The sequence below is a fragment of the Myotis davidii genome, unplaced genomic scaffold (genome assembly GCF_000327345.1).
Source record: "Myotis davidii unplaced genomic scaffold, ASM32734v1 scaffold1036, whole genome shotgun sequence".
NCBI lineage: Eukaryota > Metazoa > Chordata > Mammalia > Chiroptera > Vespertilionidae > Myotis > Myotis davidii.
Genome location: NW_006287260.1, coordinates 675,880 through 689,772, shown reverse-complemented (window position 1 = coordinate 689,772; position 13,893 = coordinate 675,880). Strand labels below are relative to the sequence as shown.

Below are 13,893 nucleotides of genomic sequence, written 5' to 3'. Positions count from 1 at the left end.
TCTAATGGGGAGAAGCTTGGTTAACACATTGTTTGCAGGTAGCTTTTATTGTGCGCTAACAGGTGGCACGTGCCATTTTTGCTAATTTTTTGCGCAAATGGCAATGTTCAGTAAAATTACGATAACTTTACGCGTTCTACCGCTAGTCTATAAAAAGTGTAATGTGTCCCACGCTCTACTACCTACAGTCAATGTAAAACATGTTTCCCGCATACAATGTGAACAAATTGCTTCTTGAACAGTCCTCATGAATGAATTAGTTCAAGAACCAAGGTTCCAATGTATTAGACCAATTTCTCAGGTTTTGTGGATTATTCCCATCAGCAACACCTAGGAACCCAAACTTCATTTGTAACAGCTGTGACCCTATGGACCAGGACCCCAAATGAACTTCTGACACCAGGGAGCAACAGGCTGGAGCCCTGGCCCTGCCCTCGCCCCTCCCCCAGTCACAGGCAGACAAGAGGTCGCAGGGCAGTATGGTTTATTAGTGGGGCCTCAGTACAGGCGCTGGGGCTTGCCCATGGTGCTCTTGATGTACAAGGCCCGAACGTTCTGCCAGTTCTTTTTGAGCAATGACACCAGGAAATTGACAGCTAAGTGGATGTTGTACACAAGCTCATCATCTGTCATCTTCACGTGGCCCACAGCCACCGCCAGACACAGCACCTGTGGGCAGAGGACGGTCAGTCAGGCTGGTGGCAGATGGCATGGCCCTGCCTTGGCCCGTCCCCCCCAGCGAGCAGTGCTTGGGCCCAGGCTGACCAGCTTCAGCCCTGCTCAGCGACAATCACATGTCCGGAGGATCACAGAAAGGCGAGCTGGGCTCCCATGACCGTGGCCTAACTTACCTTCTTCATCTGGAACTTGATGGTGGACTTCACCTCATCCACTTTGGCCACCATGTTCTCATTGTGGGTCAACAAGGAAGGGAACTTGCCGGCCTTATTCAGGCCGGGGCCCAGGATTCGTGGGATCGTCATCTTCACGTGGCCCACAGCCACCGCCAGACACAGCACCTGTGGGCAGAGGACGGTCAGTCAGGCTGGTGGCAGATGGCATGGCCCGTCCCCCCCAGCGAGCAGTGCTTGGGCCCAGGCTGACCAGCTTCAGCCCTGCTCAGCGACAATCACATGTCCGGAGGATCACAGAAAGGCGAGCTGGGCTCCCATGACCGTGGCCTAACTTACCTTCTTCATCTGGAACTTGATGGTGGACTTCACCTCATCCACTTTGGCCACCATGTTCTCATTGTGGGTCAACAAGGAAGGGAACTTGCCGGCCTTATTCAGGCCGGGGCCCAGGATTCGTGGGATCTGCTTGATCAGAGACTCTGAAGCCAGAAAGGCATCGTACTTCTTGGCTGGTGAGGAGAATAAGCCATTGGGAGGCCAGCCTCCAAACGAACTCTGTACCCCAACCCAGCACAGGACCAACTCTGCAACCCCTTCCTCACTCCAGTTCGGGGGTCTCCACCCTCTGAACTTGTACTGGCCCAACATTCCCCTAAGATCTGCTATCAGAGGCCAGGCCGACCCACAACCCATGTGGCAACGCAAAACACTGGCTAATCCTGCCTTCCCACCTCTCGCTACATGACAACTGTAGGCCAGAGCCTCAGAGGAAATTAAATTGGACCTTGAACTAGAAATTCCAACTCAGAACACCAGCACCTGACTAGACAACTGAACGGAGACCGTGGGTTTGAACCACCTAGAGGCCGCCGCCTCCTCTTTCCCGCCCAAAGTTCAACCCTCGAAGCAAATAGGAAAAGAACTTTCCCAAATCAACCTAGCCAACCGCAGCACAGCCTTTTGGCCACAATTCTACCCTCTCCTCACTTTAAAGCCCAATGGTCTGAGCACCGCTCTCCTCGCCCCCAGAACGGCCCCCTCACCCCGCCCCACCCACCCAGCTTCTTGACCAGCTTCTTGTTCTTGTTGAGCTTCTTCAGCGCCTCGATGTCCATGTGCGGGATGTCCACGGCCTTGGCCTCGTCGCAGTGCTGCTGGTCCCCCAGCACGCACACGGAGAACTTGGGGCGGGGCGTGGACTTCAGCCTGCGTTTTGGGGACAGAGCAGGTCATGCCCCGCGTGGGTGTCCAGGCGGGTGGACGGGCCCGGGGCCGCGGCAGCCAGAGCCTTACCCAGAGCGTCCGCGTTCGCCAGCAGCTAGTCTGGCTCTCAAACTAGCCGGCGGGCTCGGCCGAGGCCTCCCCACGCCTCCCCTCTTGTTTTAAGACCCAGGGTGGGGGTCCGCCCGGCCGCGCCTGCCCGGAGCAGGGGGTCCGGACTACCCGGGCTCGCCAGTGCCGCGCGTCTGCCCGCCTCGGGCGCAACAGGAGCCCCGAGGGCAGAGCGGGGCACGGGGGCTGGGTGGGGTCAGAGCGGTGCCAACCTGACGGTGCCCGAGAAGCGTTTGTCCTTCTGAGGGTCATAGTTCTTCAGGCTGACCTGCAGCTCCACCGTCTCCAAAAACCTTAGGGAAAGTGCCAGTTAGCCGGACGCCGGGGCCCCGGCCCGCCCGCGCCCGCCCCCGGCGGACCCGGCTTACTTCCGGCGCTTGCGCTGGTTCCCGTGCAGGACCTCCCGCACCGCTTCGTACAGGGTGTCGCGGGAGACTTTGCTGCTGCAAGAGGGAAGCAGGACCGGCGCTCAGGCCCGGCGCCGCGGGCCGACACCCTCGGCGTGGCCGGAGCGGCTGGGGGATCTGGACCCCAGTTCGGAGTGAGTCCGAGAACCAGATGCAGGCCGCGCAAAGAGGGTTCCGACGGCGGCCGACCGGCAATGCCCCGCAGCCAAGGAAGGGCAAGGACCCCCGATGCCGCCCGTAGGGTCTCCATCCCCACCGGGGCGTCCGAGGTGCGGATGCAAACGGATAGCGCCCCACATGTCACTCACCTCATAGTTCCTCGCGCCGCAAAAACCGGAAAAGAGACTAACTCAGTTCGCGCATGCGCTCAAATACGGGTCTTGTTCTCGCGAGAGATACCTTGCGGCTTCCCCGGCGAGCGCAGTCGGTCGCTCCACCCCCGGGCGCGCCGCCGTCTGCGGCCGCTGGAGGGCGCCGATGGGCTGCGCCCCGGGGCACCCTCCGACAACCCCGTTTTGCGTTTTGCGCCAGCAGCTGCTAGGCTAGTAAGAAAGCGGCCAGGTCCAGGGCTTGAGCTTCAGGCGCATTGTAACGGCCGCGGAGAGGGTGATTCCTGCACGTCTGCCCCCAGACTTCCTCTGCCCACTTCCTCAGGCACCTGCCGCACAAGCAGGCTTCACTCCCGCCCTCTCCCTCATCTCGCTCTAAGCGGCGGGGGTGCGGGCGGGCTCGCGGCTTCCCAGGGAGTTGCGGGAAGGGACTCGTGGGTAAAGCTGTGTTCTTGGCCCTGGAAGCCTGCAGCGGGGAAGCGCTGGAAAGCACTGTGATGAACCTTCACCCCGCAGTTGCTTCCTCTGTAGCACCCACCGGCCGTTTCCTACGGACGGGGCGCCTCGCTAGGGCCATGGGAATATGAAGGTGTCAGACAGACGGCCGCAGTGTTGACACCCCTCTGCCCTTTCCTGTTCAACAGGCCCATCCTCCTCTGCCCACAGTAACCCAGGAGTCTATCCCTACGCAAATGTCTTCCCCCCAAAAGCCTTCCCCAATTGCAGACCCTCCCACCTCTAAGCCGCGCCCCTACCCATCAGCTAATTGGGTTGGGTGGGTGGTAGCACAGGCTCTCTGGCCCACAGAACTGAATGAATGAACCTCCGAACTGTACCACCTCCCTCAGAACGTTTCACTGGGGAAAGATACCCCTTGTCACTGCGCAGGCGGAGTGGTGGTAGGGGTGGGGGTGAGTTAATTTTCAACAAATACCAGAGCTAATAGGAAGGCAGCCACAGCTTCCAATGACACGTTATTGAACTTCCTGGTTTTTATTAAATGCCATTGATAAATTATTCTTCAAGTCAGAACAATTCAGGGGATCATAACACGCACTGCAGCACAAGAGATCTGTGCGGAGTGCTAAGCACAGGGGTCCCCCGAGCATCACTCGCTCACAGGGGTCTGCTGTGACGTTGCTGGGCTTATAGGAGAGCTGGTTGCCGAAGCCTGAGGCAGAAGTGACAAGGAGTGAGCCAGGGTCAGCAGCCATTGGAAACCAGCTCATCCAGCCCCCTCGGCCTGTACCCTCCCTGCTGGCTGGGAGGTCAAGACGGCCTCTCTGCAGCCTGGAACAGGGAGGCAGTTGATGCCTGAACGGCCAGGTTCGGCCTTCACCCCAGGCCAGGGTCAGGGTGAGGGCAGAGTGTCCTTCAGGAAGCTGGTGTCCCTGGGTGGAAGGTCAGGGGGCCAGATGTCTCAGGGCGGCCTGCAGGGACTTCCTCAGGAAAGTGGTGTTGAGCAACAGGGGGGCGGCCAGGCTCAGTCTCTGGGTCTCAGTGATCTAGGCAGAAGGAAGAATGTCAGGACTCTGGCAGCTGATCCCTCCCCTCCCGTGTGACCCCCCGCCTGTTCAGAAAGGAGAGGAATCCGGGGTGAGGACGATGGAAGAAGGCAAGGACCCCCCGAGCAATCGAACTCATGATTTCGCTGTCTTTGGATTCAGGTGGACCTGGGCCACATACTGCCCATCACTAAGCCAGCCACAGGGTAACAGCTGACAGCTGAGTGCTCCCTACGCGGCAGCACGTTACATGCATTAGTTCATAAACTCTCACAACCCTCCCGGCTACACAGGAAACGGCGCTGCCCCCTTCCTCCTGGGCCACACTTCTTCCCTGACCTGTTGCTACAACCTCCCGGCAGGTCTCCACCCTGCATCTTCCCTCCAATCCCTCCTCCTTCCAGAGGCCAGAGGTTTCTCTACAAAATGCAAATCTGACCCCGTCCCTCCAGCTGAAGGCCCTGGGATAACTCCCGAGGCCTCATACCGGAGGCCCGCCTTCCAGGACCCAGTCTCCTATACGTGTTCCTAAGATGTGTGTTCACATATTCATTTTCCAGGGAGGAGCTATAGCTTTCATCAAATCATCAAATGGGCCTGTGACTCGCAAGAAAAGGGTAAAGGGCCAACTGCCAAGAATACCTGGCCTTCAAGATCAAGTCACGTTTCTCACAATAACTTACAGGGCCCCTAAGAGATGCTATCGTGGCCTGGCAGTGTGACCTTGGACAAGTTACATCTACCTGAGTCTCAACTTCCTTATCTATAAAACGAAGCTAATAATAGATCTTCTCATAGTGCTAATGCGTGGAGTAAACAGGAGAGTTAACATATATAAGGGCTTAGAATGGTGCCCAAGATGTAGCAGGGGCTATGCAAGTATTAGCTCTTGGTATTTTAGAGCTCTAACCTCCTCCCTACCACCATCAACTCTCATACTTTTAGGCCTCAGCTACAATGAACTACCTGTACCCCTCAGACATTCACTGCTTACACTGTTTCCTTTGCCTGGAATGCCCTTTCCTCCACCTCAGCCTTTGACTACCACTCACCTTTTAAGAGTCAACAGGCCTGTTCCAAATCAAAAGGTTTAGTTGCCCCCTCTTGCTCTGTCCTCAAAAGCCCCAAGTATACTCTCACCTGACTCCTACTGGATATTATAATGATCTGTTTATCATCTCTCCTACCCCTCGTGCTAGCCCGGTGTTAGGGGAGAGGGTCAAGTTAAGGACAAGGACTGTGATATGGTCACTGTTGATTCCCATATGGCATCTGGCCCACAGCGGTGTTGGCTGGATGAGCAGTCTCACTGCCTAGTCCCAGGCTTGAACTTGTGGGTTCCCTGGCTAACATTCAGGGTTTTCTCCCTGGCAAACAGATGTAGACCGTCATGGCAGGTTCCAGGCAGCAGGGCAGCCCTCATGGTCCCATCAGCACTCACATTGGCCTGATACTTGTTCATCACTGTCAGCATGAGTTTGGCATAGGCCATGGACGCAGTGGTGGCCGGCCCCTCTTTGCAGAGCCTGTCCATCAACACATTGAACTTCTCGGGGGTCATCTCCACCTGCACACATCGGGAGGGGGAAGAGCAGCACAAGAACAGGCCTTGCATTCACTTCCCAACTCTTACCACTTCCTAACCGGGTGACCCTATGCAGATCACTTAACCAAACTAAGCCTCAGTGTCCACCTCTGTAAAATGGGGCTCATAAAATCTCACTCTGAAGCCTGTGAAAGGGATTAAATGAGATAATGCACAGAAAGCCTGCGCACAGGTCTCCGAAAATGGCGGCTAGCGTTGCAAAGTCTGATTAGGACCAAGGGAGCCAAGGATCCCTAGCCTGGATCAGTGCTTGAAGACATAGAGGGCGGCACTGCCAGCATAACAATAGCTCTTCATAATAATAACTTAATAAACATTATTATGCATCAGGCACCACTCTGAGCACTTCACACCAGTTATCCCACTTAAACCTCACCCGTCTTGTGTGGTGGGTGCTATCATCACTCCCCTTTAGATGAGGAAACTTAGACAGAGAGAGGTTAGGCCATCACCTAAGTTAAAACAGATGAGGCAGAATCTTAAGTACTGATGGGAAAATTGCCAAAATATATATGAAGTGAATAAAGCAGATACAGCGCTCTGAGCGTGGTGTTACCATCTGTGCAAGAAACAAAGGAAAAGTACATCTGTACACGTGTCCTTGTAAATACAAGCATCTCTGGGAGGGTCCCCTGAAGCTGACAACGCTGGTTCACCCCGGGGAAGGGCATGTAGATGGCTGGGGAATATTTTTCACTATTCCCTCTTTGAGCTTCTAAAATTGTGAAGATATGAATTCATTACCTATTCAACAAGAAAACTATTTATTTATTTTGTTCATCCTCACCCAGGGATATTTTTCCATTGCTTTTTAGAGAGAGTGGAAGGGAGAGAAACATTGACATGAGAGAGACACACCGATTGGTTGCCTCCCACAAGTGGAGCCACGGATCGAGCCTCCAGCCCAGGTAGGTGCTCTAACCACTGAACTACCAGCCAGGGGAAGTACAACTTAATTGAAACGCACATATCAGAACGTTGCTCCCCAAGGCCACAGAGCCAGGAAGAGGCAGAGACAGATTTACCATGGAGTCAGCTCTCTGCGACCAGCCTTTGAGGCCCCAGGACGCTCCCACAGTCATGGGGCACCCTGCTGCAGGGCAGCTGGCCTACCTGACCCTCCATCACCAAAGGGATCGGACCGGCGGGCGCCCCACGCCCGTCCACAGCCCTGCAGCGCTTCTCTGTCCTCTTCCCCAAGGCAGCCTGCTCACCTGCCGCTCCAGGAGTGACTGCAGCACCAGGAAAGTCTGCTCCCGCCAGGGCACCTCCAAGATCTGTCTGCGAAGCACAGGCCCCGGGGGGTAAAGCCCAGCCTCCCACTGAAGCCTGGGTAGCTACTACTCCTACCCCAAGGCAGGGCCAGGCCCTGGGGACAGCCAAGATCCCCAGCCACCAGAGGAATGAGCCAGAGCCCCCCTAATGCTGCCGGCTGCCCAGTAGTCACTGCTGCAGAGCCCATACTCAGTGCTGGGCAGGCCACAACCCAAGACCCTGGGAGCTGACAGTGAAGGATTTGGCGGTAGGATATACAAAGACCCCCTGAAAAATAGCCAGGAGTCAAGAATACATCCTGTCAGTCGGACATCCTTAGCGCTGCCGCAGCTCAGGGCTTCTGGCTGAGTGGTGCTCCCCCTGTGGGAGCGCACTGGCCACCGGGGGCAGTTCCCGCATTGAGCATCTGCCCCCTGGTGGTGAGTGTGTGGCATAGTGACCAGTCATTCCCAGTCGTTCTGCTGTTAGGGTCAATTTTCATATTACCCTTTTATTATATAGGATGTTGATGTCCAATGGGGTCTTTTCTACTCATTATTTCTGTCTTGAATCTCCAATTTTAATACAAATTTAATAACAATTTCTGAGCATTTACTCAATGCCAAATACTGTACTGAGGTCTTTATATGGATTATCACATTTAACAGCTAGAAAAGTCCTACAGAGTGAATATTATTCCCCTTTTTTCATAAGAAGCTCTGAGCGCCTCAGAGATATGGAATAACCGGTTTGAGTGACACATTTAAAAACATGCCAGGTTGAGATTTGAAACTCTGTCTGTCTGACTTCAGAGCCAGTGCTTTCAACCACAGTGCCAATCTCCAACTACGCTGGCAACTGCTCAGGAGCCAGGACCACCAGCCCTTCTCTGCATTCCGCAAAGCACCTGGCAGGGAAGACAAACTCCGGGCTTGGGAAGGGGCACAGGATGGCAACTTGCATGGGCCCAGGTGGGAAGGCACAAGCCAGGTTCAGATAACAGCAAGGGGGGGCGGGCACCTCCTGTCTTTCAGGCACCAAGCCTGGTGCCCAGTTGGCTTCCAGAATGCCAGAAACAGACTTGGCCAGGGGAGGAGTGGGGACACAGAGGCCTGAATACTCACCCCAGTATTAGCACTTGCCTGTCTGGCTCCAGGGCCTCGTCCTTCATAAGGCTACACAGTAACTCCGTTTGAGCTGGACCTGGGTAGAGGACAGAGGAGGGGAGAAGTCTGGGGAACGGCAGGAGAGGAGAGGACTGCAGGGACAGCATGCTCAGTTCATCAGAGGGGCCACTGTCAGGGAAGTACAGCTTTTACTCACTGAATACCCAGCTTCTGCCAGGGTCACCCTGGGGGGAAGGCTGGCTCTGGAATTACCTGTTTCTGGGGCCCGGAGCACGGGGCCGAGGAGGGCTCTGCAGACGGGGTGGGTATACTTGGCGCAGAAGGAGGTCAGAGAAGTTGTGAGCAGGCGGGAGGCTGAGGAAGTCAGGGAGAGAATCTACAGCCGAGGGGGAGGAAATGCTATTTCATTCATGTTTATCAGATACGTATGTCAGATGGTGATATATGTTACAGAGGGAATGGTTCTTTTATCTAGGACTCACGTGGAGCCACCATTGGAAGACACAGCTCCCTTCCCCAATCCTTCTGGAATTGGTCTGGGGTTCAAGGAGGCATCAGCTGAGGGTAGATGGTCTGGGGTCCATGCCCTTCCCTGCCCCAGGCTGTCTGCCAGGCTGGGACACCCTCTCCCCAGTGCACCCTCCTGAGGGCCAAGACTCTCCCCCAGGGTGCTTGGCGGTCTGCGTGCACCCCAATGCACCCACCCGTCCAAGAAAGAGGCTCCTGGCCAGCACAGTGGCGTTGCTGAGGCTGAGATCTGGTGAGAGGGACAGCAGCCGGGTACAGAGCCGCAGGAGACCTGTGTCCGAGAGCTGGGGCAGCTGCAGCTGGTCACAGAGCAGGTCCACCTGCAGAGTGGCAGGGCAGGGACACTCGGCTTCTCTGCCAACGGGGCAGCAGAGGGCTAGGGCGAAGACACCCCAGGGGAAGGGAAGGCTGAGAGAGCTGCCCTACGAGTGGAGTCAGGGCTAATAAACCCAGTCGGGGTGACCCCCGCCTGTGAGAGCAAACCCAACAAAGTTCCCCTCCCAAAGTCCTTCTGAGGCAGGGAAACAGCTAAATGGAAAAAGGCAGGGGAGATGGGATGGGAGCTCAGGGCCAGGTCTTCCTGGACTCACCTGGCTGGGGCTGCATTCATGGAGAAGCTGCAGCTCAACTGTGGGAGCATCCTCCAACCCCTCCAACCCCTGGGGAGGTAAAGCCACATTAGGACTGGCAGAGTGACGGTGACAAGCCACCGAGGCCACCCCTTCAACGGCAGTGGGTGGCTGAGGACCCCGAAGGTGCTACCAGAAGAGGAACCGTCGGGGCCCGACGACGTATCTGCACTTGGGCCCAAGGGGACTTGCAGTGACCGTCAGCTCTCCACTGTGAGCCCCACCCCGAACCGTCTGTGCCTCACTGCCCGGGCCCCCCTGAGCCTCAGCACGGCTGCGGTCCAGGAAGGTGGAGGAGGCAGGGCAGGGCCACTCACCTCCCCGAAGGTCCTGAGCAGCTGCTGCAGCCTGGGAACCTGGTCCTGCAGGAGAGCTCAGTCACCACCAAGCCGCTGCCCGCACCGCGAGGCCCCAAGCCCACTCCCGGCTCCCTGTCCTGAGAAGGCCCCCGCTGGAGGGAGCTAGTAGGCGAAGCTGATTCAAGACCATGAAGCCTAGACCATGACAAGAGCTTAAGAACTCAGACGAGACAAGGGCCGTGCAAATCCTGCTGTCTCCACCTTCTTCTCTGCACCCACCCTAACGGGGCAGACCCAGCCAGGGGCGGGAGGCAGGCTGGATGTGGCATCATGGCCCACTCCCATGGGGTGGGGTGGTGGGTGGCTCTGGCGCCTCTCCTCCTGGCCACTACCCTTTACCCTCAGGTTATCAATCGTTAGCTCAAGGGTTTCCCACCTCCCATAACTCCCTTCCCCAGAGTCTGCAGAGCAGCAACTACGTTTTCTTAACCCCCTGCTCCTGCCCCTTGCTCCACGGGCTAGTCATTCCAGCTAGGAGTGTCCCAACAGGCTTTTGCCCCGACTAAACCCCCGACTCCTGAGGGGTCACTCTAAACCCAGCCTCCCACCCCAGTACCTGGATAGCTTTGGGCAACTCCACACACTCAGCGGGTCCCCTAGTGTCCCCCAGACTCTGAGCAGCCTCCATGCACTCAGGCTGGTTCTTAGTGGGTGACGTGTCTCCTCCATCTGCCAGGGTTTCCAAAGATTCGTGTTCAGCTGGCGCCTCCTCACGACTCTCCTCCTCGACCCCTTCCGAACACCGGAACCTTTTGGGGGCCCTCTCCCCGTCAGGCCTGGCAGGCTCTCCCTCGGGCTCCTTTCGTTTCCCCGGCCGCTGGGAGGACTTGGCCTCCTCCTCCTCCTCCTCTTCCTCTTCAGGGTCTGGAGGCTGGGTCAACTTCAACCTCCTGCCCCCTGGACTCAGCTTCCTGCACAGGTCTCGGAGCTGACGCTGGCACCTTTCAGACAGTGGGGACGCCCCCTCAGTGGAGACCCCACCATCCAGACCCCTTCGCAGCAGTTCCCCCAGGGCCTGGAGCCAGGCGTCAGGGTCGGGGCTTGGGTCCTGCCGGGCGATCTGCAGCAGAGGGAGCAGCCTGTCCTCGGGCAGCGCCGGCCTAACGGCCATCAGCAGGGTCATCAGGTTCCGCCGGCATAACCGAGGCAATCGCAGCAGCAGTGGTTTCCTGGGCAGCAGAGGGAGGCAAACAGTTAAGAGTCCTATTGAGTCCAGCTGATATGGCTCAGTGACTGAGCATCATCCCAGGCACCGAGAGGTCCTGGGTTCGAACCCTGGTCAGGGCACATGCCCGGGTTGCAGGCTCGATCCCCAGCAGGGGTGTGCAGGAGGCAGCCGATCAATGATTCTCTCATATCGAGGTTTCTCTCTCTCTCCCTCTCCCTTTCTCTCTCAAAAAACAAACCAACCATCAATAAACACTTTTTTTTTTAAGAATCCTATTGAGAGGAACACAAGGCAAACTGGGCAGAGCTAGAGGCTCGATGGCAATGGACAGACAGCGGGCTGGGAGGCAGTGCCTGTGAGTCAGTGTGGACGGAGAGGGGACAGCATGGGAGTCATTCACAAGTGTGCACTGAGCACCTATTCCACGCTGGCTCTGCGCTTTGACATTTCCTACTCCAGCTCAAAAATTCACGCTGAACTCCTCTAGAATAGACCCACACTTGTTTTACATGAAAAAAGACGTAAAAGGACTCCAAGGTGCCGTGCAATGCTGCCTTGGCCCCGTGCTCCACCTGCCATGCCCTGGAAGTCACAGGGTGGCCTCTGTCCAGCTCTCATGCTCCTCCCACCACGACGAGCTCCTGAGATGCAGACAGTGCTCGCCTTCCTGCGCCCGGCACCAGCGTGGCACCAGCGTGGCACCAGCCCGCGCAGGCACCTGGTGCACATTTACTGAATGACCTAACTCTCAGAGTATGTGTCCAGGTATCAGCAAGGGCTGCTGTGGACGGAGCAGTGCAGATGTCTGTCATGTTGTGAAGGCACCGATCCAGATGCCGTGTGACCTGCGGCTTGTTGGGGAGGCAAGCAGGTCATGGGTGCATCCAGCCCACCACCCAGCAGGCCTCGGCTCCTCTCCATACACAACTTTGCAGAGCTGTGCACCATCACACACACAGGGACTTGGTGTGTGTGAGAGAGAAAGCATCTTTTCTTTGTGGAAAACAACACTAAGAGAGAAAACTAGAGTGTAAGTTAAAATGATGGTCACGTTGTGGTGAAAGATCCTAGGAGCAGAGGTGAGGAAGACCCGATTTAAAGGGCTTTTAACTTTTTTGTGTCCATGGACCCCTTTATCAGAACCTGTTAAATGTATAAAATACATAGAATTACGGAAGAAACCAATGATACTGAAGTACAGTTCTATCCAGTGATCTTGGGTTAAGTCTCCCCTCCCCCTACTCTGCCCAGGAAAGGCCAGACAGCTAGAAAACATTTCTATAGCCTCCAATTTGGGGGTTTTGAAAGATCTCTTGACACATCTCATGAAATAAATTTGAAGTGGAGCGTGGGAAGAAAATATAAGAACTTATGTTTCTACTTATCTAAAACACAAGAAATTAGGTATTAAAAATTTTTTTTAAAATTTGGGATTCAAACCCATGTAGTTTGGATCCAAGTCACTTTTCACTGACTTCAGAGAGGACGGGAAGAGAGAGAAAAAGAGAAACATCAATAATGAGAGGGAATCATTTGCTTTCTGCCTCCTGCATGCCCCCGACTGGGGATGGAGACGGTAACCCATGACCTCCTGGTTCAGAGGTCGACACTCAACCACGGAGCCACGCCGGTCACGCTATTACAAAATTATAATATATAAATTGGCCCTCCATGTTCGACTCCAGCCTACTCTAAGGTAGGGGTGTCCAAGAGTGGAAGGCGGGCTCTTCAGAACCTAGAGGCTGCAGGTGGCACCTCACTCACTTTTTAAAAAGTATGTTATTTGGCCCTCGCCGGTTTGGCTCAGTGAGTAGAGCATCGGCCTGTGGACTGAAAGGTCCCGGGTTTGATTCCGCCCAGGGGCACATGCCTGGGTTGTGGGCCCAGTCCCCAGTGTGGGGCATACAGGAGGCAGCCCATCAATGGTTCTCTCTCATCACTGATGTTTCTATCTCTCTCCCTTCCTCTCTGAAATCAATAAAAAGATGTATATTAAAAAAATATTTCTTAAAAAAGGAACACCATCCCTGCCAGTGTGACTCAGCAGTTGAGCATCAACAAGGAACACCGAGGTCACAGTTCCATCCCTGTCAGGGCTCATGCCCAGGTTTCCGGCTCGATCACCATTGATCGTGCAGGAGGCAGCCGATCAATGGTTCTCTCTCATCATTGATGTTTCTATCTCTCTCCCTTCCTTTCCAAAATCAATAAAAATATTTTTTAAAAATAAAAAAGAACACCATCCCTATGGAAAGTGATCTTGCCCTAAAATGTATGTTATGCTTTGAAAAAATGATATAAAGCCACCACAACCAGATATTTATTGGCATTTATCGCACTTTAAAATTTAATTTTTGTATACTTTATTACGTACGTACTTCAACACGTAAGTACTTTACACATAAGTATGCCTATGCTGAAGGTACGAGTTCGGTATTTTTAGAGATGGAATATGCTATCAAAACCTACTGGGGCCGCCCGGCAGGGTGCCCAGTTGGTGGGCGCACCAAGAAGGCTGGGGGTGTCGGTCAGGGCACACACCTAGGTGCTGGCTGACCCCGGCCTGGGCGTGCAGGGGAGGCCACCGGTCCATGTTTCTCTCCCCCTCCGTCCTCTCTCTCTAAAACCAATAACCATCCTCGGGTGAGGACTTTAAAAATAGACTTGAGTCCACTGACTTACACTTACTCGCTTACCCCGGCCGCAGTGTCTCAGGCTCCGGTCCCCGCTCTGACCGCGCAAAGGCCGGCACTCCATGCGGTACCCGCGCGCCGGGACCTCTCCGGGACCTCTCC

At 55.4% G+C, this 13,893-nt stretch overlaps 2 protein-coding genes across 6 annotated transcripts; both read right to left on the bottom strand.

The window, feature by feature from the left end:
* Positions 1-467: 467 nt before the first annotated feature.
* LOC102769975 (60S ribosomal protein L10a) lies at positions 468-2,987 on the bottom strand. 3 transcript variants are annotated; one of them, XM_015560851.1, is made up of 7 exons: positions 2,902-2,987; positions 2,555-2,629; positions 2,399-2,479; positions 1,912-2,060; positions 1,191-1,363; positions 852-1,019; positions 468-669 (listed from the first exon to the last, which is right to left on the bottom strand). In XM_015560851.1, the coding sequence occupies exons 1-7, from the start codon at positions 2,904-2,906 to the stop codon at positions 499-501; spliced, it is 822 nt and encodes a 273-aa protein (XP_015416337.1). In that variant the 5' UTR covers positions 2,907-2,987; the 3' UTR covers positions 468-498. The 3 variants fall into 3 exon arrangements, with proteins under 3 accessions (XP_015416337.1, XP_015416338.1, XP_006759085.1); XM_015560852.1 differs by having other exon boundaries at positions 852-944; positions 1,284-1,363; XM_006759022.2 differs by lacking the exon at positions 852-1,019.
* Positions 2,988-3,892: 905 nt separating this feature from the next.
* Positions 3,893-11,144, bottom strand: FANCE (Fanconi anemia complementation group E). 3 transcript variants are annotated; one of them, XM_015560848.1, is made up of 9 exons: positions 10,487-11,140; positions 9,889-9,933; positions 9,533-9,601; positions 9,119-9,262; positions 8,667-8,790; positions 8,412-8,490; positions 7,248-7,314; positions 5,869-5,994; positions 3,893-4,427 (listed from the first exon to the last, which is right to left on the bottom strand). In XM_015560848.1, exons 1-9 carry the CDS (start codon positions 11,051-11,053, stop codon positions 4,326-4,328), a joined length of 1,323 nt encoding a protein of 440 aa, XP_015416334.1. In that variant the 5' UTR covers positions 11,054-11,140; the 3' UTR covers positions 3,893-4,325. The 3 variants fall into 3 exon arrangements, with proteins under 3 accessions (XP_015416334.1, XP_015416335.1, XP_015416336.1); XM_015560849.1 differs by lacking the exon at positions 9,889-9,933; XM_015560850.1 differs by lacking the exons at positions 7,248-7,314; positions 8,412-8,490 and having other exon boundaries at positions 4,339-4,427; positions 10,487-11,144.
* Positions 11,145-13,893: the final 2,749 nt, after the last annotated feature.

Coding starts and splice junctions, on each gene's coding strand:
- LOC102769975 (XM_015560851.1), bottom strand. Junction 2,480..2,554: donor AACCAGCGCAAGCGCCGGAA/GTAAGCCGGGTC, acceptor ACTTTCCCTAAG/GTTTTTGGAGACGGTGGAGC. Junction 2,061..2,398: donor CGCTTCTCGGGCACCGTCAG/GTTGGCACCGCT, acceptor CCCAAAACGCAG/GCTGAAGTCCACGCCCCGCC.
- FANCE (XM_015560848.1), bottom strand. CDS start 11,053: ATGACCCTGCTGATGGCCGTTAGGCCGGCGCTGCCCGAGGACAGGCTG. Junction 9,934..10,486: donor AGTTGCCCAAAGCTATCCAG/GTACTGGGGTGG, acceptor GCTCTCCTGCAG/GACCAGGTTCCCAGGCTGCA. Junction 8,791..9,118: donor GGAGCCTCTTTCTTGGACGG/GTGGGTGCATTG, acceptor CCTCGGCTGTAG/ATTCTCTCCCTGACTTCCTC.